This window comes from Rhincodon typus, chromosome 36 (genome assembly GCF_021869965.1).
Source record: "Rhincodon typus isolate 14 chromosome 36, sRhiTyp1.1, whole genome shotgun sequence".
NCBI classification, from domain to species: domain Eukaryota; kingdom Metazoa; phylum Chordata; class Chondrichthyes; order Orectolobiformes; family Rhincodontidae; genus Rhincodon; species Rhincodon typus.
The window spans coordinates 17144793-17171364 of NC_063367.1; the positions used below are offsets into that span (position 1 = coordinate 17144793).

The following is a 26572-nucleotide window of genomic DNA, read 5'->3' on the forward strand; positions in this document are numbered from 1 at the left end:
CATTTGAATCCACACAACCTGGACTTAATGAGGGACTTGCTTAATGCAGTTCAGAGAAGGTTCGCTCAGCTGATTCCTGGGTTTGTCTTAGGAGGAGAGGTTGAGCAGGTTGGCTCCTTTACTTGGCATTTAGAAGACATTTTATTGAAAAATATGAGTTTATGAGGGAGTTTGACAGTGTAGCAGCTGGGAGGAAGTTTCCTCTTGTGAGGGGATCTCACATTCGGGGGACCAGCTTCACAATCATGTGTCTCCCATTTCAGATGGAGATGAGGAATTTTTTTTCTTTCTCAGCTGATGATTAGTATGATTCTCTTCCACAGAGTGCAGTAGAGGCTGGGTCATCGAGAATATTTAAAGCAGAGCTCAATTTTTGATTGCCATCAATCAATTCCCTGTTTGTGATGTCTGAAAGAAGGGGTTACAGTCTTTGGCATAGGCAGATCACTCTGCAATGAGATGAGACTGGTGGACCTGGGGAATTCTCTGCCACATAAGGCTCTGGAGGCCAAGGCACTGAATGTAAATTAGAATCAAGTCGATGGGTTTATTGAAACGAAAGGGATGGGGAGAGAGCAGGGTTCTTATTTTATATTTTTTTCTTTCCATAAATAATTTAAGGGGTATACATAAAGTGCATTATGGGAGTCGAGAGACATGGGCAGCAGACAGGAAAGTAGAGCTGAGGACCCAGTCAGATCAGCCGTGATCTTGTTGAATGATAGAGCAGGGTTGAGGGGCTGAATGGCCTGCAATCACTCCTGATTCTAATGATCCTAATGGAGAGGTCTGAAGACAGGAAAAGAGAAGGGAGAACAAAGCCTGGAATGCTAGGACCGATAGACGATCGATCAATCAGTCCCTCTGAAAGAGGAAGGAAGATGTAAATCTCTCTCTCATTTGGATTTCGACAGAGCTGCTGTGCAGTTCCAGCATCTCCTGATCAAAAGTGAACTGCCATTTGACAATAACGACCGACAGGTTTCTGAGACAGGACAATGCTGTTTACCTCACAACACAGCACACAGATTCCGCTAGCCTGACCTTTAATGAGCTTTGTAGCTTTAATATTCCCCAGTGTGAAAGAACTGTGATACGGCCAATGTTAGAATCGAGGCAGTGATGGTAGAGGACTAATTTTACCCCCTCTCTCACTAACCATGCTGTGCACATAACAGCAGTCACTTGCTTGCTTCACTCTGGTAGTCATTAAATCCGAGACAGGGTGATTTTGTCATTGAGCAGCCTATAATCACACTGCCAGCTTCACCTATGCTCCCCTCATAATTAGCCATCAGAACACAAAACCACCTTTCCTCTTCACAAATCGAAGTATTTTCAGATGAATAAATGTCTTTAGCTGCAATCAGCTGTCAGGGACTAAGTGCTCCCATCATGTTCTACAGACAGTTGCATAATGCACTGATTATGAAAGGAATATGCTGGAGTGCTGCCCCCCCAACCCCTCCCCAAACTGCTGAATTAAACAGCGCCAGTCTTAGAAGAGGGTAAACATAACTCTCCCCAAAGCCAGTATCACAGAAGTCTTAGGGCGCAGGTGAAGGCCAGTTGACCCATCATGCCTCTTATGGCTCTCCGAATGAGCATCAGTGAGGGTCATGGACAGAGTGAAGAGTCAAGGTCTTTTCCCCAGGGCAGGGGAGTCCAAAACTAGAGGGCATGGGTTTGAGGTGAGAGGGAAAAGATTTAAAAGAGATCTAAGGGGAAACTTTTTCACGCAGAAGGTGGTGCGTGTATGGAACGAGCTGCCAGAGGAAGTGGAGGAGGCTGGTACAATTACAGCATTTAACAGGCATCTGGATGAGTACATGAATAGGAAGGGTTTAGAGGGATATGGGCCAAATGCTGGCAAACAGGACTCGATTAATGTAGAACATCCAGTTGGCATGGATGAGTTGGACCGAAGGGACTGTTTCTGTGCTGTACATCAGTATGATTTTCTGACTCAGTGTCTTGCGCCAATCTCTCACTTTTACCCCCATACCCCATAATCATCTAATGCATGAGCCAGCTATGGCACTGAGAGGTCAGACCTGTGTCTCCATGCCACTAGGGTCTGGTTTCAATTCCCAGCTCAGACACTCATGCACAATACCTAGGCCAAGAGGTTGAATCAGTTCAGATTATATGTGCTGGAGTTCAGAATGAAGGCGATCTCATAGAAACCTATCAGCTTCTGACAAGACAAGACAGGGTAGAAGCAGGAAGGACTTTTTTTTGGCGGCAGGAGAGTCCAGAACCAGGGTCACAATCTGAGGGCGCAGAGTAAAACATTTAGGACTGAGATGAGTTATAAAATTAGGCTGGGCCTTCTTTCACTAGAGTATAGGAGGTTGAGCAGTGACCTTATAAAGGTTTATAAAATCATGAGGTGCATGGATTAGGTGATTAGCAAACCTCTTTTCCCCAGGGCGGGGAAGTTCAAAACTAGGAGGCATATTTTTAAGGTGAGAAGAGAAAAGATTTAGAAAGGACATGAGAAGCAACTTTTTTTACACAGAGTGTGGTTTGGGTGTGGAATGAACAGCCAGAGGAAGTGGTGGAAGTGTACAGTTAAAACATTTAAAAGATATTTAGGTAAGTACGTAAATAGGAAAGACTTGGAGTGATATGGGCTAATTGCAAGTAAATGAGACTCGTTTAGTTTGGGGACCACGTTTGGCATTAACCAGTTGAGCTGAAGGGTCTGTTTCCATGCTGTATAACTCTATGACTCTATTACACCAAGGTGCTGCACTGTCAGAAGTGTATGTCTTTCAGATAAGGCCCTGACTGCTCTATCAGGTATATGTAACAGATCGCATAGCACTTATCTAAAAAGGAGCAGGGGAGTGCTCTCTGACCAACATTTATTCCTCCGCCAGTGTTACCACAATCAGATTATCACACAGCATTTGGCGGGAGTTAGCTGTGAATAAATTGGCTACTCTAATTCCAAATGTCTCTATTTAAAATTGAGGGAATGTGTTTTCAGTTGAAAATGGGGAAACAACCATTTTTGTTCTCTTGGTTTCTTTTTTTAAACTATTTGTAAGGGTTCTAATCCAATTTTTAGCGCTTGGATGAGGCAGACATTTGCATGGTGGTAATGTCACCAGGCTAATGTTCTGGGTTCACGGGTTCAAATCCCACCATAGCAGATGGTCAAATTTGAAATCAATTTTTAAAAAAACACAGGAATTAAAAAGCCAACTTAATGGAAATCATGTAACCACTGCCAATTGTCGTAAAAACCCACCTGGGGGCATATTGTTAAGGTGAGAGGAGAAAGATTTTAAAAAGACATGAGAGGCAATTTTTTTTTACACAAAGAGTGGTTCGCATATGGAATGAACTTCCAGAGTGAATGGTTAATGCAGGTACAGTTACAACATTTAAAAGATATTTAGATAAGTGCATGAATAAGAAATGTTTGAAGGGATATGGGCCAAGCGCAGGCCAGTGGGATAGTTCAGTTCGGAATTATGGTTGGCATGGTTGGACCGAAGGGTCTGTTTCTGTGCTGTATGACTCTATGGTTCACTAGTGTTCTTTAGAGAAGAAAATCTATCAGCCTTATCTAGTTTGTCCTACATGTGACTCCAGATCCACAGCAATGTGGTTGATTCTTACATGCCCTCTGAAGAGCCTTTCTTTAAAAGGCCAGAAAGTTATTTTGAAAATTGAGTTCAAAATATGCTTTGCAAGATGTCACATGATTTCAGCTAAATGACCAGAAAACTACCATACTTGCTAAGGCGTTTGCCAACTTGGGCTTTATGACCTCCAGAGAGAGAGAGAGAGAGAGAGAGACAGAATTGGTTCATGCAATTGGTTCATGGTAGTGGAGGTGTTGTTATTAATGGACTCCAAACTGTCAGGAGAGATCCTGAAATTCTTGGAAGCCATGAGAAGAAAGCACCAGAAGGCTATGGGATATCAGACAGGAACACATCCTACATGACCGTTGAAGACATGAGTTTAAGAAACACATGTTAATTCATAAGTGAGCTGAGTTAGCAGCTTGTTTTTTAAGGTCATGTGGCCGAGACATTAACCAAAGAAAATAGTATCTAGTGAATGTGCTGAAGTTCGGTGAAAGGAAACTTTTGCTGAAAGCCATGCCAGCTGAGCAAGAAACTTTAGCGTGAAGATAGAGGTGGCCCCTCACTGAGGTTTAAGTGTCTGTTGGGGTAAAAGGGATGAACCTTTCTCTCTGATGTTTGTAATAAGATTGTTCCAACAGTTCTTGTATGGCATAACACAGTTTATGTTTCTCTTTTCTGTGTAATAAACTTTTGTGTTCTTTTGGTAAAAGTACATTGGCAGTACATTGTGAATATATTCAGTGACTAATGACTGCAATTATAAGAAAAAAACTTATGGTTTATCAAGTCAGGGTTGAATTTGGGATTGGACTGCTCCAATATTACCAACAGCTGGGATCACAACTCCTTGAGTTCATTTACTCCTGAATTCTGACACTCCACTCAAGAAAATTTTCCATATTTTGAAGTTTATCCTTGGGATCTGAGCAATGCTGGCAATGCCAATATTTAATTGGCAAAGATCATGGACTTGTAAGTGAAGAGGGTTTCTGCAGTGCATTTTGTAGATGGTACGCACCAACACCAGGAGCAGCATAGAGAGTGAATGTTTGTGGATGTGGGTGCCAATCAAACGGGTTGCTTTGTCCTGAATGGTGCCAAATTGACTGAGTGTTGTTAGAGCTGCACCCATCCAGGCAAGTGGAGAGTATTCCATCACACTCTTGACTTGTGCCTTGTAGATGGTGGACATGTTTTGGGGAGTCAGGAGGTGAGTTGCTGACTTCAGAATTCCTAACCTCTGACCTGCTCTCCTTGCCACAGTACTTAAAACACTGAGATCATTTCCTGCATCAAGGATATCCAACAATGCCTGGAATCTGGAAATCTATCTCGGTAGGTTTGACGGTTTTACAATGAGTTGTCAGGCGGTTCCCTCCAGCTGCTGCATTATAAGCACACTTTAGTGCATCTCTCTCTTCTATAAGTAGTTCAATAATTGCACAGTGCGTTCTTTTTATGAACTGGCTATTCAATAGTCTGTCTAAAATGACACCTGGAGGGACTGTACAAATGGTGAAAAACTCCAGCTCCCCTGCACAAACCTTTATTCATCAAGCTTTCAATTTAAATGTCAGGACATATTTTATTGAATGGTTACTATCGTTCCTCAAAACTAAATATCTCGAGCCTGCACTTTCCCATTCACTGCCCTTTGAAATGTTGTGCCAGAACAGTTACTGCTCAATATGTCGTCTCCATTCAGATAGATGGTTGGGAGACGTCACCCAGAGCATCAATTAAGAGCACGCTACATCCTGAGAAACGGCAAAGTTCAGTTGGAACTAAGGCAAGAGCAAATATTTGTAAGTGACAGTTCAGTAAGAGTCTTAACATCAGAGCTCAGATTTGGGTAGGTAGCAAAAAGATAGAGAGAATTTGCATTTCAAGAGAGTCCTTCTCAATATCAGCATATCCAAAGGTCTTCACAGCCAGTGAAATGCTTTTTGAAATGTTGTCCTGGTCAAATGTAGAAAAAACACAAGTCACACCATCCTGATTTGGAACCATGTCACTGTTCCTTCAGTGTGACTGGGTCAAAGTCCTGGAACTCCCTCCCTAACAGCACTGGGAATGTTCCTCCTCAATAGACTGCAGTGGTTCAAGAAGGTAGATCATCATCACCTTCTCCGGAAAACGTGGGATGGACAACAAATGTTAGCATAGCCAGCAATATTCAAATCATGTGAATGAATAGGGATAAAAAAGCCAACATGGGCTGCCTGAACAGTAAGATGGAATGGCATAGGGCTAAAGATTGCAGACAGGAGGGCGACACACAATTGGCAAGTGGGTCAGAGGAAGGACGTAGTGTTGGAGGAGGTTACAGAGATTGGGAGGGGACTGTGAATGAGCACACGGGCTGAGTTCCAGTAAAAGGTGAATTATTTGAACCCGAAGTCCTGGAGCTAATGACGGTCCACAGGAGTTTGGGGAGGAGGAAGTGCCAATCAATGGTTGGGTCTTATTATGGGACTGGATACAGACTTGAGTGTGTTGAAGGATGTTTTAGGTGGAGTCAGAGAGAGTGGTAAAGTAGAGGCAATGGAAGGGTATAGTCTGGAGGTTAACAGCAGACTGGGTGGGGGGGGGGGGGGGGTGGGGGGGGGGGGGATGTGTGGTCTGCACTTGTTTCAAAATCTGACGCTTTATGAATCCCCTGAATTTGATGGTTTATTTCTGTCCCATACAGTGGTCTTACAGTGTTAACAGTGATGACTTAGGTTAGGGACTGAGATATTCTGGACCCAAAGACTCATGAATGTGACGTATGAAGTTCAGCTCAGAAGGAGACAGAGCTCTGAGGATGCATCCTGGGGTTCCTAACTTGGGCAAACACCCGAAGGTGGGAGCAGGTTAAGGGGGAGGCGATAACGCAAAGAATTTTTGGCTCTCAGCAAGGAGCTGCAGAGCGGCTCTAGGAGAATCGAAAGCAGTGGAAGGGAAGTTGTGGCTGACAATCACATTCAAAAGTGGAGAGGGAACCAGAGCAAAATGAAATACTTTAATGGAAACATTGAAGTGTTGACATGTTTAAACGCCAGTCAGCATCGTTGCTTGAATGGGATTGAACAGAAAGTCTTTGAGCTGATTAGAAAGTCACAAACAGAGCCCTGATTGATCAGGGCAATGGGCTGAGCCATCAATATGAGGCAAGTAGAAAAATCGATACGCATCAACGATGGAGCTGAGGCTGCTTGATTCTAATGTTAAATTGAACAGAATAGGCAGACTGCCAGGTTAAAGCTTGCACATTCCAGAAATCGACAGTGTTGAACCTGGCCATTTGGCCCATTGAGTCCACACCTATCCTCCAAAGAGCATTCAACACAGACCCACCCCTTACCCGATCGCTGTAACCCTGCATTTTCCATGGCTAATCCACCATCCCTAGACACTAAGACTTTAGAGTAGATTTGTGACTGGTTGGCTCACCAAACAACAAACCAGCTCAGTGAGCCAACCAACCACAACGCACCTAGACACTGTGGAACAATTTAGCACAGCCAATCCACTTAACCTGTACATATTTGGGCTGTGAGAAGAAACCAGAGCACCCAGAGGAAACCCACACAGACACAGGGATAACATGCAAACTCCACACAGACAGTCACCCAAGAGTAGAATTGAACCTAGGTCCCTGGTGCTGTGAGGCAGCAGTGCTAACCACTGTGCCACCACGTTACCTCATGATGGAAAGTATGTCGATGCTGCAATCCTTAATAACATCAGCATCCCCTTTCCCCAAACTCTGCCACCAATCTCCATCCTGTCTTATCATCATTTGAGTATTTTAGGGAAATCCATACCTTTCAAAGTAGTATTTTCAGTGTAAAGAAATACAGAGAACGCTGGAGAAACTCAGCAGGACTAGCAGCATCTGTGCAGACAGAAACCGGACTTAATGTTTCGCTTGAGAATGGCTTTTCTTCTTCACTGCCCTGAAGAGTCGCTGTACTCAAAATATGAGCTCTTGTTTCTGCCAAATCTGCTGAGTGTCTCCAGTGTTCTCTGTGTTTGTTTCAGATTTCCAGTATCTGCAGTATTTTGCTTTTATTCGAGTGCTTTTAGTTTGATTGACAAACGTGTCAGAGGCCAGGATTTGTGGACTGTACATTTCAGTCAAGCTGTGATTCTGAGCCAAAGTTATTGGAGAGGCCATGACATCTTTTCTCATTTTGATCATCTTATCATCCTCATCCCCAATTTTCCTACTTTCCCTGGAGTCTTGTTGAGGTCTGGATCATCCCATTGACACTTTTCCCATTGAAATGACTGAATGTACTCATCTCAGATCCCCCCCACCCCCATCGTCCCCATTAAATCTTTCCCATTTTTCCCACTCTCCCTGTAAACGGGCTTCAAAATAAAATGGGACAGAGCTGGTGTGGAAATTGCACGAGCGTTTTGCCAGGGAATTCTGTCTGCAATGCTCAGGGTCACAGGACGTTTAACGTTAAGAAATTAAGAAAGAAATGACAACACCACAACCTTCAAGCCACTCACCATCCTGAGTTGGAAATAGATCGTCGTTCTTTCACTGTCACTGGGTCTAAACCCTGGAATTCCCTCCCTAGTGGCATTGTGGGTCAACCTACAGCACATGGTGATGGCTAGCACGAGGGGACATAGCTTTAAATTGAGGGGTGATAGATATAGGACAGATGTCAGAGGTAGGTTCTTTACTCAGAGAGTAGTAAGGGCGTGGAATGCCCTGCCTGCAAAAATAGTAGACTCGCCCACTTTAAGGGCATTTAAATGGTCATTGGATAAACATATGGATGATAATGGAATAGTTTAGGTTAGATCGGCTTCAGATTGGTTTCACAGGTCGGCGCAACATCGAGGGCCAAAGGGCCTGTACCGCGCTGTAATGTTCTATGTTCTATGTTCTATGGTCTGCAGCAGTTCAAGAAGGCAGCTCACCACCACCTTCTCAAGGGGCAACTAGGGACAGGCAATAAATGCTGGGCCCAGCCAGCGACACCCATATCCCACAAATGAATAAATTTTTTAAAAATTGTGTGGGGACAGGGTCATTCTGGAAATCTTGCCCTGATCAAACCACCATTCATAAACCGTCTGAGGAAATAAGGGGTGAACCTGGTTATATGGCACCCAAATCCAGTCTAACAGCCCTGTGGGGTACTGTCAGAGATACTGTCAATAAATTAAAGCTCCTTCAGACCTCTTAGCTGGACATAAAAAACCCCTTGCCACTGTCACAAAGAACAGTAAAGGCATTATTCTGGCCAATATTAATCCCTCTATATGCACCATAAACTATTGATTATCTGGTCATTATCTGATCTAAAAGCTCAAGGGAAATGTTCTAGGGATTATGGGCTCAAATCCCACCTTTTTTTTAACTCATGTATGGGATGAGGGCATCACTGGCTAGGCCAGAGTTTATTGCCCATTCCTAACTGCCTAGAGGGGGCATTCGCTATGGGCCTGAGTCACATGTAGGTCAGACCAGATAGGGATGGAAGTTTTCTTCCCTAAAGGGCATTACTGAACCAGATGGGTTTTTTTGACAATAGATCCATGGTAATCACTAGACACTTAATTCCAGGTTTTTTTTAATTGAATTCAAATTCCACCGTTTGCCATGGTGGGATTTGAACACAGCTCCCCAGAACATTACCTGGGTTTCTGGATTAACAGTCCAGCGATAATACTGCTGGGTCATCACCTCCCCATAATGATGGGATTTGAATCTAATAACATCTTGAACTGGAAAGAGCTAGTCTAGTGGTGATTGCCGTTATCAACCCGTCTGCTTCACTAATGTCCGATAGGGAAGAAAATCTGCTGTCCTTACCCGGTCTGGCCTACATGTGACTCAGACCCACAGCAATGTGATTGATGCTTAACTGAAATGGCACAGCAAATAGCCAAGCTTGTATCTCACTGCTACAAGGTCCGTTCTGTTTGTGGGAGCTTGTTGTGCACCAACTAAATTTCCTACATTATAACAATGATTACACTTCAAAAAGTCCCACTTCCTCGGCCACAAAGCACAGTGGGATGTCCTCAAGATCTGAATGGCTTTATAGAAATAGAGACATTTCTTCAGTTCGTGTTTCGTAATACAGCTTTCGATGCAGTTATTCATTGGACAAATTAGTCATTCATTTCTTAAGCAGGTCTAATCAGAAAATTCCTCGTTAACGGCTTACTGGGATTTGTTGTATGATTTCAGCAGGTTAGGTCTGTCCGCGTGAGCTTGGCAAGTTTTCCCAATTTCATAAAACCTCAATTTCTCTCAGCTTCCCCAGGCACGGTGGCTCATTGGTTAGCACTGCTGCCTCACAATACCGGGGACCCAGGTTCGATTCCACCTTTGGGTGACAGTCTGCGTGGAGTTTGTATGTTCTCCCTGTGTCTGCATGGGTTTCCTCTGGGGTTACTCCCACAGTCCAAAGATGTGCAAGTTAGTTAGATTGGCCGTGGGATAAAGAACAGGTACAGGATAGGGTAAGGGGGTGGGTTTGGGTTGGATGCTCTTTGGTTGTGGACTTGATGGGTCGAATGGCCTGCTTCCACACTGTACGGATTCTATGATTCCCCTGCCAGAGTCCACTACAAAATATCTTGGGCCGCCCTTCATGGCTGAAGACAATGGGATGGGAACTGGGGAACAGGTCCAGGAGGGAATTGGAGTGTTTTCCTGTGTCACAAATTCACACAGAACGTTCTTCTGCGCGTATGTGGGATTATCAAAGACTTGTAGTGACAGCAAAAATGCAGGTCACCTGAGGCATGACAAAGATGGGTTTACAATTAAAAAAAATACTTTGGCAAGGACTCATATTTCTCAGATGTGGAAGAAGGGGGTGAAGCTTCATCTTTCGGTGAGGCGGTGTAGCTTAGGAATCTCACCTTCATCCTCGGCACTTCTATCGTCTATTTCCACTGTCAGCTTCTCCTCCCAGGACGGCGAATGGGTGGGTTCAGTGGTGGCATGGGTAACACCCTGAGCTCTCTGGTGATTCTCACCATCTGATCCACTCTTACTACAGAAGACAAACAAAGCTGCATTAGAGCTCAACTCATCAGCGCTAATCATAGAATCCCTACGGTGTGGGAGCAGGCCATCTGGCCCATCAAGTCCACACTGACCCTCTGGAGAGAAGCATCTCCCCAGGCCCACTCCATCCCTGTAACCCTGCATTTCCCATGGCTAAGACACATAGCCTGCACATCACCGGGCACTATGGGGCAATTTAGCATAGCCAACCCACCTAACTTGCACTTCAGACTGTGGGAGGAAACTGGAGCACCCAGAGGAAACCCACGCAGACACAGGTAGAATGTGCAGACTCCACATGGACAGTCACCCAAGGGTGGAATTGCGCCCCGATCCCTAGTGCTGTGAGGCAGCAGTGTTAACACCTGAGCCACCATGCTGTCTGGAAGACTTGGTGCAAACATGCATGCATGGGGATTATAGTCCAGTGGTAATGTCAAAGGGCTGGGAATGAGTCTGAATCCCACCAGTGGCAGAGTTTAAATTCAGTTATTAAATAAGGAATTGAAAGCTAATCTCAGTGATGGAATCCTGACAACTATTATTGATTATTGTAAAGTCCCATCTGCTTCACTGATATCTCCCAAGGAAGGAAATCTACCGTCCTTACCCGGTCTGGCCTACATGTGACTGCAGATACACAGCAATGTAGTTAACTGTTCACTGCCTTCCGATAAAGCTCAGGAAGCCATGCAGTTCAAGGGCAATTAGGGATGGGCAGCAAATGCTAGTCTTACCAGCAGCACGCACATCCCACAGAAGAATGAGAGAGTTTGTACATTAGATAATGTGAGGCCTCAGACTGGGGCAATCCAGAGTTGTTCTCCTTAGAGCAGTGATGGTTAAGGAAGAGATTGTATGGAGGCACTCGAGAACGGTAAATGTTTCCACTGCCAGGATCATCAGTATCGATAGGATATGGATTTTGGGAGGGATGGGGAGAGGAGGAGAACTCTCTTTTCTGCACAGCAAGAAACCTGAAAGAGCCATGGAATAAGATTTAATAGTAACATTTAAAAGGGAATTGGATGAAGATTTGAAGGGGAGTATTCTGCAGGACTCTGGAGAAATGACACTACGGTGACAGCGTCCATCAACGTTAATGCTGTATATACACCAGGGGATCACCATGACAACAGGGAATTTGGAGGTTGGAACTACATAGAATACAGATACAGGCCATTTGGCCCACTGATGCATGCTGGTGTTTGTGTTCCACCCAGTGTACTTCATCTTCCTCTGTCAATATATCTTTCTGTTCCTTTTCTCCTACATATATTTATCTAAATTCCCCTCTTTCTGATAGACTGTTCCCTCTCTAAGCTGAGCTGATGAAAATGAAGTGACCTCAGTAGGTGCACAGGTCTGAGTCATCCATCCGTGGCCTCTGAAATTTCCGGAAATCTGAAGCCTGTACTGAGGGCCCCATTGTTTGTGCAAATTGATGGCAGCAGAAGGATGGGGGCAACCATTATTCATTCTTAGCAATTCTAGGTTTGCAGCATAATTGATTCAGACATCAAACAGAACTCTGGCAGATCGTTAGACAGTGAAAGAAACTTCTAATTTTTCAATTCTAAGATGCAAAGAAGTCAGGCCACCAATGAGTCTCCAGGACTGTACTAAGCGCCTCACACATCTCTCATTTTCAGTGGCAATATGGCTCCAAAACTCCCACCCCGCAGGCCTGTAAGTCGTCATGCCAACAGATGGGGTCAGAGGTCGTGGCACAGGTTGAGGCAGGTAGGCAGCCCGTAATGTTGACCTTACAGATACAGAATGTGCTCTCCATCTCCAACAAATTACAACAATTAAAAGACAGGTACACAGATAGGAAAGATTTAGAGGGATAAAGGCCAAATGTCAGTAAATGGGACTAAGTGCAGCTCAGGAAACGTGGTCAGCATGGATGAGTTGGGCCGAAGGTTCTGTTTCCCTGCTGTATGACTCTATAAATTATGGGAATAAACACTGAGAGTTTGAGAAGCAGCCAGGAAAGGGAAGTCACTGTGAGATGGAAGCACATTCTGCTGCAATCCTGAATGATGTTTACAATTGTTTGACTTTTCAATAGCTTTGCAACAAAGCCCTGATTTAATGACACAAACATAATTTTCTCTGTCAGAGCCTATTAGATGAACAAAGGTCTGACTGACCTCCCCCCCCGGAGGTTTGAAGCCCTGATCATCAGCAATAAAAAAATACAGCACCGTTGTGTGGAACGTCAGCCCATCTCCACCCTGCTCCCCTCAGTTCTGTGCCCCTCGTGAGATTCTGATTGTTCATCTCACTGGCTTAATGAAGAGATCTTCCACACCAGACTGTCTTGCGGGGTTGGGGGGGGTTACATTTATTTCTTTATTTGTCTAATTTTCTTCCCTAAGAATTTGTACTTAAGAATCTGTACCTTGGTACTTAAGATGGCACCTTAAGTGGCAACTTGTAAACTTTTCACTCTACACATTTGACCAAAAAGCGAATTCTAATCCTAGTTCCGGGACTGTTCTAAAGAATTTACTCTTACTCCTAATGGCCCGGCGGGGAATGGGCTGTTTCTGCAGATCAGACTGAATCAATTCCATACACACAACCTCATTAAACACGCCGCTTCCAGCACCTTCAACACCACCCAGGTGGGAGAATGCAAACTCTCTGCAGAGGTGCCAAGTGATGAATTTTAGGGCCTGTCCGATAGGCATCACCAATTGGCAGCACGGTGGCTGAGTGGTTAGCATTGCCAGGGACTCGGGTTCAATTCCACCCTCGGGTGATTGTGTGGTGTTTGCACATTCTCCCCGTGTCTGCGTACGTTCTCTCCAGGTACTGCTCTGGTTTCCTCCCGCAGTCCAATGTGCAGGTCAGGTGGATTGGCCATGGGAAATTGCCCTGTAGTATCCAAGGATGTGCAGTTTAGGTGGGTTGGCCGTGGGAAATTGTCCTGTAGTGTCCAAGGATGTGCAGTTTAGGTGGGTTGGCCGTGGGAAATTGCCCTGTAGTATCCAAGGATGTGCAGTTTAGGTGGGTTGGCCATGGGAAATTGCCCTGTAGTATGCAGGCTAGGAGGATTAGCCATGGGAAATACAGCGATAGAGTGAGGTCTGGGTGGGATGCTCTTCGGAGGGTCAGTGCAGATGTGATGGGCCGAATGGCTTCTTTCTAGGAGAGGCAATGGCCTAGTGGTATTATTCTGGACTGTTAATCCAGGGACCCAGATAATGTTCTGGGGACCTGGGTTCAAATCTCGCCACGGCAGATGGTGGAATTTTTATTCAATAAATATCTGGAATTAACAATCTAACAATGACCGTGAATCCATTGTCAATTGTCAGGAAAAAAAAACCCATCTGGTTCACTAATGTCCTTTAGGGAAGGAAACTGCCATCCTTACCTGGTCTGGCCTACATGTGACTCCAGACCCACAACAATGTGGTTGACTCTTAACTGACCCCTGGGCAATTGGGGATGGGCAATAAATGCTGCCTAACCAGCCACGCCCTCGTCCCATGAATGAATAAGGGAAAAAAAAATTACTACACTGTAGGGATACTATGACTGGCAGGCAAGGCATGTGTTCCATCACCATGCCCACCTGAGATTATCAATGGAGTTGCAGACCATGCTCTCCATCCCCCTGTCCCTGGGATGTACACACACAGTCACGGATGAACACCCTCCCCTCCCTTGGCCAGTGTCCAAGATGGCAGTTTGGATCTACACACAACTGCTGACTCAGCCTGATATAGGCAGGATTTTGGCCAGGTCATAAATTCCACAGTGTCGTTGCGATCTGTCTGGGACATCCCTCCATCCAAGTGCACCCTTGCCCCCAGATGCCCTCTTTTATGTGAAGAGTTCACAATCAACAACAGTGAGCAAGAAACAGCCTGAGACCCGCTGCCCACAATCAAAGGCTTCCTTACCCAGCCCCTGCAGGGTCAGCCATATCAACACAGATCAGCTAAACGGAACAGGAAGTAAGAACTTGCATTTATATAGCACCTTGCATGGCTTTGAGACACTCTGCAAATTTTTTTTGCAACAATGAAGATTTGGAGGAAAATCGCCATCCCCACGGAATAGCTCCTGAGCCTGGGTGGATAGCCAAGTGTTAACAGAAGAAAGCTAGCTATTTGAGATTGAAGTTGAACACATTAACATTGTTATGAAAGGGAGAAATTCGGTCACAAAAGTTATTCATTTTCAGTTCCTGAGATCTCTCAGTTGTGTGACCATAACTGTGGTCTCTGGGTTACAAATCTAGTAACATTACAAAGACCACTGTCTCCTCTCCTCACAGTTTTGTAGCAGCCAAATTCCTGTGTTTTCCCACAATCATTGGAAATTAGGTCTCATTAGCCGATCAGGAATTACAGGTTTCAATGAGTATTACCCCAACTTCCATTAAATGGTAGATTTACTCTCCTGCACTTGATCATTTCAAAGTACTTTCGAGACAAGAAATTGTGCAGTGTGATATTAGATCAGAGGACATCAATCTTTGTTCTGAACATCTTTCTTTCCTTACCTTAAAGGGGAATTTGAGCCTTTGCCTTGCAGACAATAACTTGCCTTCAATCTAAATAAACACATTCTGAGATGCTTCACAGCCGGACCATGAATAAAGAAGGTGATAACTGGAGCGTTGACCAAATGTTTGGTCAGCTGCGGTGTCTTTAAATGAGGAGGTGAAAGTGGGCAAGGAATTTATAGTCATAGAGTTGTACAGCATGGAAATAGACCCTTTGAACCATTTTGTCCATGCCAACTAGATTTCCTAAATTAATCTAGTCCCGGGGAGAGATTCGAAGGAGCCAACTTTGTGGCTATCCCTCAATTTGAGGATGACATTTACTCAGTCTCATGAGCTTCTGAGGTGGTCTTTCAAAGAGCCATTGAAAAAAACAGCACAGAAAAAGGCCCTTCAGCCCATTGAGTCTGTGCTAGTCAAAAACAAGCACCTAATATTCTAATCCCATTTTGTATGCCTAAAAATCACAAGCGCACATCTAACAACTTCTTCAATGTGATGAGGATTTCTGCCTCTACCAGCCTTACAGGCAGTGAGTTCTAGATTCCACCACCCTCTGGCTGAAAAAATCATTTCTTCAAGTCTCCTTTAAACCTCCTGCCCCTTATCCAAACATGTGATCAAACAGGGCGACTCTCAACTTTCAGATCTTTTGGGGCACACGGACCAGGACATCCCAGGAAAGTAATGCAATCAGGAGGGCAGAGTGTGACTTTCCTTCTCTGCTGATGCTCTGCCTCGTCAGTATGACGTGTGCACTCAAAGTGAGATGCACCTTGATGGAGAAGGTTGTCGCCATTTTGACTGATTGGTCACAATAACTCCTCCCAGCCACTAATGTCAACACAGGCGCTATTTAGGGAGAGCTTCAGCGTGCCTCCAGTGTTTTATTTCCCTCCGCCTGGGAAGAGTGGCCATTTGAAAGTCAAGCAGGCAGGATGTGGTGGGGGAAGATGGTTTTCCACCATCCAGACAATATCCAGCCTATCACTGCTGATTTTGAGGGAGTTCTGCTTGAAGACATAGCTTCACAGCAGACACTAGTATTTCTTCAACAGCCCTTCCTTTGATTCTAGAAGATGTGGCAGGGAGACTGCTGGTGGAATCTCTCTAGCATTCCCATATGGAAATCTGCCGTCTTTAACTGGCCTACATGTGACTCCAGACCCACAGCCATACGGTTGGCTCTTAACTGCCGTCAAAAGGTGATGAGGGAGCGAAACTAATATTGGCGTTTCCAGTAATGCCCACATCCTATGTAAAAATAACAAGTGTTCTTCCTATACCTAGTGTACACACAGCCGTTTCTGGGTGTCTTTATGGATTCTAAATACAGTTCCCACTCCCTCCGCAGTCCTTTGGCATTTCTGAGGAGCCAGGCGATATCTCTTGGGTCCTCCTCATTCACCAATAGGGGGCTCTAGACGTTCCATTTTCCCAGTAACCTGTCTGACCTCTCGCTTCACCACCCCTTTCAAAGCTAACAGTTGATCAAAAATTAATGAAGGTCTGCTTTGAAAAAAAATCATTGACACATATTTCTCTCTCTCCCCCTTCCTTTGAAGCTGTTTATTTCAATGCATTCCCTGTCAGTACCCTAGCTCTCCTTGTGAGTTAATGGACTATTGTTACTTTATCTCCCTGCTGATCGCCATGTGATAACCACACGAGTAAACTTCGTAAATAATTACAGTGTGGGAGGCCATTTATTCCAGTGTCTGTACTGGCTCCCTGAATGAGCATTACGACTTTATACCATCCTTTTGCCTTTCTTCCATAACCCTGCACATGGCTTCTATTTAAATCATCATCAAAGCTCTCTTAAATGCCTCCACCACACTTCTAGGAAGTGTGTTCCAGATCCTAAGCACTGGCTGCATGAAAAAAGTTTCTCTCACATCAAATTCGCTTCTTTTACTTAGAATCTTTAACTTAGAATCCCTACAGTGTGGAAGCAAACCATTTGGCCCATTGAGTGCTCACTGACCCTCCAAAGAGGATCTCACCCAGACCCATCTCTACCCCTGCATCTCACATGGCTACCAACATAGCCTGCACATCCCTGGACACTATGGGCAATTCACCATGGCCAATCCTAACCAGCATGTATTTGGACAGTGGGAAGAAATCAGGGCACCTGGAGGTAACCCACACAGACACGGGGAGAATGTGCAAACTCCACGCAGACAGTCACTCGAGGCTGGAATTGAACCCGAGTCCCTGGCGCTGTGAGGCAGCAGTGCTAACCATTGAGACACTGTGCCACAAATTTCTATCTGTGCCCTCTCATTCTCGATTTGTTTATAAGAGGGAATGGTTTCTCCTCATATACTCTACTCAGCCTCCTCATGATCTTGAAAATTTCAAATCTCCTCTTTATTTTACATTCTTCGTTCCTTATACTACAGGCATTGGTTCCTTGTCTCCCTCCTGCACCTTGGGGTAATGTTAGAGACCTAAGGGAGAAATAGTGTTCAAATAAAATCTACATTTCACATTGAGGTCACAGGGTGGTCAGAGAAATTCAATCAAAGACACCTTGAACATCTACCTAAGGAAGATTGGCTTTGGCCTCAACATCTGGAAAGAGTGCCCAATGGAGTATCATGGTGCCATGTCCTGTTTCACCAAGGGAGACAATGAAAGTCAAACATGTGACAGTAAGAAGAAAGCTCAAGGACACAAGTAACCCCACATCATGTGCGTCAAACCTCAGTGGGAATGTAAATAAACTGGCTTTCATCATGCTCTAGGTACTATACAGGAGACAGAGACAGGGATACATACGCCATCAGTCCTTGTAGCAATCCAAAAGCTTCTGCCAGTATTGCTCCTACCCACAAGCACTCAGCTACCTAGGAGCCAATGAGATAGTTGTCATCAGGCTGATGGCCTTTGGCATCCACAACAGGTTAACTCCACAAACCAATCAGCAACCTGTCGCCAGCTGGATCTCATTTCATAGACATCCTCGCCCTGCTGATCCATCTGCAAAAGGCTTTTCCCCGCTGCTTGAAAATGCAGCAGTGTAAACACAACTTACAATGAATTTCAGGAACTTGCTTTTAACTAGTGCAGCAATTCCTTTTACAACCCTTAGTTTTCAAACTGTCCTTCTTCAGTGCAAGAGAAGAGGTTGGCATATAGGCTCAGTGGTTAGCACTGCTACCTCACAGCACAAGGGACTGGGTCTCAATTCTACCCTTGTGTGGAGTTTGCACATTCTCCCTGGTCTGCATGGGTTTGCTCTGGCTCCCTTCCCACAGTCCAAATGTGCAGGTCAGGTGGATTGGCCATGCTAAATTGCCCATAGCACAGCTAGGTGGATAAGCCATGGGAAATACAGGGTTAAACGGGGGGGGCAGGATGCTCTTCAGAGAGTTGGTGTGGACTCAGTGGGCTGAATGGCCTGCTTCCACACTGTAGGAATTTTATTCTATGAGAATATGCACCTCCAAGATATACCTCATAATGAGACTATCACCACAGGACAGCAGCAAAGTCAGCCCCAGGCTCTGAACAGACATCTTTAGGTCACCTTAACAAGGCCACCTATTGTCAGAGGATGTTAAATCAGAGCATTCAACTACAACTAATAAATATTGTTTTCTTTTAAGCAATAGTGAAAGACTGCTCTAAACACACCACATCCTGTTCTCATCTACTCTGCTCAAAAGCCTGATTTAACACATCTTGGGCTGCTCAAATATGCCCCAAATGTCACCTCATTCTTGTGCAGCATTGTCCCCAGCTTCTCAGTGTCTTTTATCCAAAGGGATACGTCAAAATGCCCCAAGTAATCAGGATCTTCTAATGCCCAGAACTTGTTTTTCTGGAGTATCTTCATGTAAAAAATGCTGGAAGAACTTCAATACAGTGTTATCAGACAAGGTTTGGCACCAAGCCACATTCAGAGGTTGAGGTTAAAAACAAGTGACTAAAAGCTTGGTCAATGAGCTCGGTTTTAAGGGGAAACCTTCAAAAAAGGGACTGCAATACAGAGACCAAGAGGTGTGGGGAGAACGTTGCATTTTTCTGTTTACTGCCTATGTACCAATCAAATGCTGAGGATCGGTAAATGTGGGTTCTTTATCTGAAGGTATGATTATGCTCATGCTATGGGAACTGGCAGGCCATGTGGTCAATCTGACTTGTAAGACTGTCACTGTGTTCTGTCTACAAAGACGTGGGATTGCCCAGCTCACCATGTTGCATGCTGGAAAATGACGGGCACGGGTTTAGGATCCACATCTTTCAAGGTACATGTACATCACATCAGAGGGATGCCCAGAGCTTCGAATCTAGGTGGCCAATGGTAGAATAATGAAAATTGGAAATGCAGATTTAAAGGATTGCAGGTATCATGGAGGGCAGGAGGAGATTACCGAGATAGGGAGGGGGAGAACAGTGGCTGCTCCATCCTTGAGTATATTTATTGAGACTGATGGAATTTTTTTCCAATGTCATGGGGAATTAAGGGAACAAGAGAGAAAATGGAGTTGAGACAGAGGATGATGTATGATTGGATCTAATGTTGGAGCAGGCTCGATGGGCTGAATGGTCTGCAACGGCTCCTGTTTGTTTTGCTCTTACAAACAGTGTGACAATGCTGTCTGCTACACTCTGCCTGACTTGCCAAGAAAGTGTCAGAGGCTGAGGGGGAGAGGAGGTGATAGCTAGACAAACGAGCTAAAGGGGATGATGATCTTATTGCCCTTGTGACTTCTCCCTTGCCACTGAATCATCACTTTGCCAGAAGGATTGTTATTTCTGTCTCATCATGTTGCGAATGCTACCCTTCAAAGCAGATGATCTCATTTCTGCTTTCAATCGAGAAATGGAAGTGAATCTGCAGTCAGAAATTTCACAGAGCCCCCAGTTTTCCTGGTGTGAGGCGTTGGTGAGGTTTGACTTGGCTGAAGCACATCAGGAAATGGAAAGCTAAAAGAAAGACTTTGATATATATCGGAACATCAGAAAAAGGGCCCCTCGAGCCTCCTCCACAATTCAATCTTCTCCCTCAACTCCACTTTGCTGCCCACTCGCGATACCCCTCAATTCCCCAAGAGACCAAGCATCTGTCTATTTCCATTTGGAATGTCCTCGAGGGCGGAGCATCCAGTGGTTTGGATAGTACCAACGTTTTATAAAGTTTACTTTGTTTATAAAGGGCGTTGTGCAACCTCGGATATTCCAAACTGCTTAACTAACCCTTAGGCCCTATTGTAATATAATAAAGGATTGCAGCAAGGTCTCTTAGTGACCAAACAATCCGGTGACTTTAGCTAAGGGTTAACTATTCCAGAGGATATTGAGGCGAGTAACCCTGCTCTCCTTTGCAATAGTCATAGAGTCATAGAAACTGGCCCTTCAGCCCATCATGTCTATGCCAACCAACAACACTTCAGAACAGGCACTTCGCAACCTTCTGGACTTAATATTGAGTTCAACACCTTCAGATTGTGAACCCACTCCCATTCCTTCCCTTTGTTTTAGTTTTACTTGTTGCATTCTCTGTCACCATGCTTGTTCCCTCCACCATCCCCCCCCCGCTTCCCCCCACTGCTTCCCACCCCCTCTACCCCCCGCGCCCCCCCCCCCCCCCCACCCCCGGCACCCACACCCCCAATGGGACTGTCTATTCTTTCCAGTCTATCAGTTTGACACACCAAAGTTCCGCCATTTTCACATTCCGATCACTTAACCTGCACTATCAACATCCTTTCTCCCTCAGCATTCCCCTCCCAACTATTGCATAAATGCTGCCCTGTCCACACTTCATGTCAGCGCTGATGAACAGTCATCTAGACTCGAAATGTTAGCTTGCTCTCTCTCCATGGATGCTGCCTGACCTGCTGTGATTTCCAGTACTTTTTGTTTTCAGTACAGATTGCAGCATCTGCAGTAATTTGCTCCTATCAAACTATACTGATCCCATTTACCTGCACTTGGTAGCCCATATGCCCTGGTGTTTTAAGTGCTCATCCAAATAGTGCCACCATGCTGTGAAAGTTGATGCAAAGGCAATGAAAATCAAACATTGTTTCATCTTAAACAATATTCTATGGTTAAAGGTAAAGTTCCCAAAGTCCTGCTCTCTCACTACAGAGAGATGACTGGCAGGGGTTTAACCTGAGGGTCACTGCCCTTCAGGATAGGTTCTGAAGGACAGTCCTTCCTGGTAACCTCAGAGGGTGTGGGAACTGAACCCATGTTGTTGGCTCTGTCTTTTCACTGCAAACCAGCTGTCCCACCAACTGAGCTAACCAACCCCTATTGAAGGGTTAAGCCACCAGTGTAACCATAACCAGTGTAAACACAAAGAAATGTGATGTTCAGGAGCAGTGAATTCAGCTGAAAAAAGTGGGCGGGCCATGGAACTGTTTGTCTTATTGAACTGTGCCATGTTACTGTAAAGGTTGGGAATCACTGATACAGGGGCATTGGAGAGATGCTGGGACTACTCTCCCTGGAGCGTCGGAGGCTGAGGGCTGACCTTATAGGGGTTTGTAAAATCATGAGAGGAATGGATGGGGTGAATAGCCAAGGTCTTTTCCTCAGGGTAGGGGCATCCAAAACCTGAACTCATAGGTTTAAGGTGAGAGGGGAAAGAGTTAAAAGGGACCTGAGGGACAACTTTTTCACACAAGAGGGTGGCGCATGTATGGAACAAGCTGTCAGAGGAAGTGGTGGAGGCTGGCACAATTACAACATTTAAAAGGCATCTGGATGGGTACATGAATAAGAATGGTTTAGAGTAATAAGGGCCAAATGCTGGCAACTGGGGCTAGATTAATTTAGGGTATCTGGTCGGCATGGACAGTATGGACGATACAGCTTCCATGCTGTACAATTCTATAACCACATCTCAAATACACTGTGCAAGTTTTGATCTCCTTATTTAGGGTCAGTTAGCTCAATTGGCTGGACAGCTGGTTTGTGCTGTAGAGTGGAACCAAGAGCATAGGTTCAATTCCAGCACCAGCTAAGGTTATCGTGAAGATCCAACCATCTCAACCCTACCCTCACCTAAAGCATGTTGACCCTCTGGTTAAACCTCCAGCAGTTGTCTCTCGCTGTCTAATGAGACAGCAGCTCTGTGGGATGATGGTGATTTTACCTCTTTAAGGAGATGTTTCATAGATTGATCCCTGGACGGAGTGGGTTATCTTATAAGGATAGGCTGGGCTTGTATTCTCTGGAATCTAGAAGGGCAAGGGGTGATTTATTGGAAGTTTTTAAGATCCTGAATGGTCTTAACAAGATAGACATGAAAAGAATGTTTCCTCCTAGTGGGTGAATCCAGAATTAGAGAATATTGTTTTAAAATTGGGAGTCACCCTTTTAGGACAGAGATGAGAGGTAATCTTTGGAACTCTCTGCCTCAGAAGACAATGGAGGCAGAGTCAATGAATACTATTAAGGGATCTGGACAAATTCTTATTAGGCAGAATAATCAAGGGTTCTCGCAGATGGAAGAGAAAATGGAAAACAAACATCTTATCAATTGGAGGAGCAGGATTGAAGGTCCGAATGGTCTAGTTCCACTCCTAATTCATATGTTGGGGTACATTTTTCAAGCCATAGCACTGTTGACAATGCAGCATTCCCTCAGCGTTGCACTGGAATTTCAACATGGACATTGGCGCACTAGTCATGAAAAGGTGGTTGATTGGCTCAGTTGGCTGGAGTTGACTAGTTTGTGCTGCAAATTGATGCCAACAGCATGGGTTCAATTCCTGCACTGGCTGAGATTACCATAACTCCCCTTCTCAGTCTTGGCCAGGGGCTGCTCATACAGTAACCTGAGCCCCAACTGCTGGAATGTGCTGGGCGGAACCACCTGGAACTGGGTCAGCTCAGAGGAAAGCAAGGGAAGTGACATAAGGTATAAATCCTTATTTGGTGGAAGACTAATGAGGTAATGCTGCCAGGGTCATAGAATCAAACGATCCCTGCAGTGTGGAAACAGGCCCTTCAGCCCAACAGGTCAACACCAACCCTCAAAGCATCCCCCTATAACGCACCTAATCTACATATCCCTGAACACTATGGGGAATTTAGCATGGCCAATCCACCTAGCCTGCACATCTTTGAACTGAGGGAGGAAACCGGAGCACCTGTAGGAAATGCACACAGACACAGGGAGGATGTGCAAACTCCAAACACAGGCAGAGTCTCCTGAGAGCTCGGGTCGCCTATAACAAAAGGCCACAGGCTTGCCAGATGAGTCAAAGTCAATGAAATTAATGCACCACAGTTCGGGAAGATAAGAATAAAAATGAAGGATTTAGGGAGCGCAGCCAGTGAAAACTCCAGAGATCAACCTTCACCAAAGTGGAGGACCTGACATTGGAAGCGTGGAGACTACATCAACGGCCCGAGGGATTGCATGGCCAGCATTAACTCCTATTCTTGGGTTTCAGCCTTTATACGCCGTGACTTTTCAGGGAACGTCCAAGAAACCTAGGGTGTATGCACATGGATTTTTGGCCTTGTATGAACTGCATGCTGGCTTTTAACCTTTCTTTAACCAAATGGTGTGATTTGTATGTCTCGTTTTAACTAACCAATCAAATCAATTTTTCGTTGATGCAGGCTCAACTCTTTTCCTCTTTGTGCCGAGTCAATAACTATCATCGAGGGTGGTAACCAGGCAACACCAACCTTGCCCCCCCTCCCTCACCTGAAATGTGCTGATCCTCAGGTTAAACCCCCCCACCAGTTGTTTCTCTATAATGGGAGAGCAGCCCTACGGTCTCGTAAGACGATGGTGACTTTACTTGAGTCAAGAGAGACCTGAACTCCCAACTTTCAATATCAGAAGCACAGTTTACTGTTCCAAGACCACTCCCCACCCCATACGCTGTGCTGGTCAGGAAACCGGTTCCCTAATCTTTGCCAATCCTGCAATAGCTCCACTAAAACAAAAGCTAAACAAGTAGCAATTGTTCACTTCCTTTCAATGCATTCAAAGCATATTACAAGCGTAATCCTGAGCAAGTTATACCACGCCTAAGGCTGCATAATAGGATTTAAAAAGGGAGCACTCGAGTGTGGCATTGTGGATATAGAACGCAGTGTGGAATGGGATTATGTTGTAAATGAGTTCAGTTCACAAATTAATGATGCAGCGAGCTCCAATGAGGAGATTGGATTGAAGTCTTGCCAATTAATTTTATCTTGATGTTTAAAATATATTCAACCTGTCTCTACAAAAATGCTCTTTGTCATAAAAGACAGCCTTGCTGAATTTTCAAAAGGCGCCCAGAAAAAGTGCCAAGAAATCTAAGATCTCCCGAAGCCAGAAGCATTTCTCACACTCTATGAGAAAATAACTCGCACATTTTCAGACTTCACGTCCCAGTCTATAATTCTTAAACTCATTACTTTTGCCTTCGGAATCTTCATTTATTTGTCCTTCTGTGATAAAAGTGATGGAATGTCACTGAAAGGTCGATGTTAAGACAAGTTGTGACGGTGCACTTTCCTGTCTATACATGATCTAAGGCCATTTTATAATTCCTTTCAAATGGCGAAGGAGATTATATTGCCTTCCGACTTTAGCATATGAGGAAGGAGCAAGGGCAAGAAAAAAGAAATTAGAAGAATGAGGCAGAGAGAGAAGGAAGCAAATGGAGGACATACAGAGAGAGAGAGAGAAAGAAAGACAGAGAGAGAAGGAAGCAAATGGAGAACATGGAGGAATACAAAGAGTGAGAAAGAGAGGGAGAGAGAAGGAAGCAAGTGGAGGACATACAGAGAGAGGGAGAGAGGGAGAGAGAAGGAAGCAGATGGAGGACATAGAGAGAGAAAAGGAAACAGATGGAGAACATACAGAGAGAGGGGGGTAAGAGAGAAGGAAGCAGATGGAGGACATACAGAGAGAGAGAGGGAGAGAGAGAGAGAGAAAGGAGGAAGAAAATGATAAAAGACAGAAGCAAAGAGAAAGACAGAAGAAAAGTGAGAAGAAATGAGAGGAGAAGGGGAATGTATAAGAAGTAAAGAACAGAGAGACAGATGGGTGACAGAGTGGGAGAGTGAATGTTAAAGGGCAGGACAGGACTGGTGCGTGAGTAGGTGCAGATTAAAGAGAAAGGGGAGGGCTGCAAGAGAGAAGGACATGTGACAGAAGACAGCGAGAGACAGAGAAGCATTTCCTCATTTTGTTTACCAAGGCAGGTTCATTGAGGAGTGTTGTGGCTGTCGGGGCCAACTAAACATCGCTCCAGCTTGTGGTATCTGTGACCCACTATATGTAGCTAAAAGGGAGACAGACCAAGCAAGTGGGGTTGCAGCTTTGGATGGCTATTCACAACAGCCTTTGGTGATATTCAGGTCCCCACCTCTCAAATGAGAATCAAACTGGGTTCTGGTGTGACACCTCCCAGAGTCAAACAGCCTTACACCATTCACCATTGAACCCCAAGCCAGGTACTGAGGCACTGGCAGACCCTGGTGAAGCTAAAGGTCGGGAAGAGGAGGGAAAATAAGGAAATATAATTGGAGTGACATTAACAAAATCTTTGGCCCCAGTGGATCTCCTGTGGCATTGCTCCGATTGTGAAAGAGGTTACAGGGCATTGTGCAGTTACAGCGCTGGCTAGTGGTCATGGTGTGTAACCAGCACCCACTATTCTGTTTACATGGTGTATTCCCATTCAATTGTTCACATAGGTATCTGTACCGGAATCAAAAAGTACAAGCAAAACCTGTGACAATTGGAAGAGAAAGGAAACTCAAGATATAGGCTTTATAGAAATAAATAAATAAGAAAATAAAGACCCATTTAAGGCAAAGATGTGCCAATATTTTTTCTTTCATTGCGTCATAAGTATTTGGAACTCTCTAACTTAAGAGTCACCAGAGGCAGAACTTTTGAATATTCTTAAGGTAGAGTCAGACAGATGTTTTGATAAGCAAGGGGGTAAAAGAAAATTGGAGGTGGGCAGAAATGAGAAGCTGAGGTTACAATAAGGTCAGCCATAATCTTATTAAATGGTGGAGCAGGCTGAAGGGCCCAGCCTCCCGCTGTGTGCACATGTAATTGCCCTGATTTCATTAAATAGGCTAAATTCCTTTTCTCGTTGTATCAATTTGTGCTGTAGGTGTCAGCAACTCAGTGAACATTGCAACATTCAAGGGACACACTGCTACATTTGGGGTCTGCTACATTTGATTGTTCCAAAATATTAGTGAATTTTAAGTTTAATCAGAGTTGCAATATGGCCCATTATATAGGCCTTAGGCTGTATCAGGCTGAGTATTAGAAAGGAGCCAACTAAGTTTCATAATCAGCAAGAAGCAACAAGTTTATTATAAACAAATCTCACTCAAACAAATATGAATAGTTTATCAACACAAAAAGATTGACTGTGCAAAGATTGATGTGATTTATATTCC

General features: G+C 44.7%; 2 protein-coding genes across 4 annotated transcripts in view; one reads left to right on the forward strand and one right to left on the reverse strand.

The window, feature by feature from the left end:
- LOC109929142 (dual oxidase 2-like) overlaps nucleotides 1-26572 on the forward strand; it is a 702670-nt gene that overhangs the window by 451317 nt on the left and 224781 nt on the right. The gene's annotated exons all lie outside the window — the stretch shown is intronic.
- Nucleotides 1-26572, reverse strand: part of ccdc33 (coiled-coil domain containing 33) — a 280780-nt gene that overhangs the window by 166494 nt on the left and 87714 nt on the right. For both annotated transcript variants that reach the window (XM_048617213.1, XM_048617212.1), the window contains exon 6: nucleotides 10494-10627. In XM_048617213.1, coding sequence (XP_048473170.1) covers nucleotides 10494-10627 — 134 coding nt within the window. The remainder of the gene's footprint in view (nucleotides 1-10493; nucleotides 10628-26572) is intronic.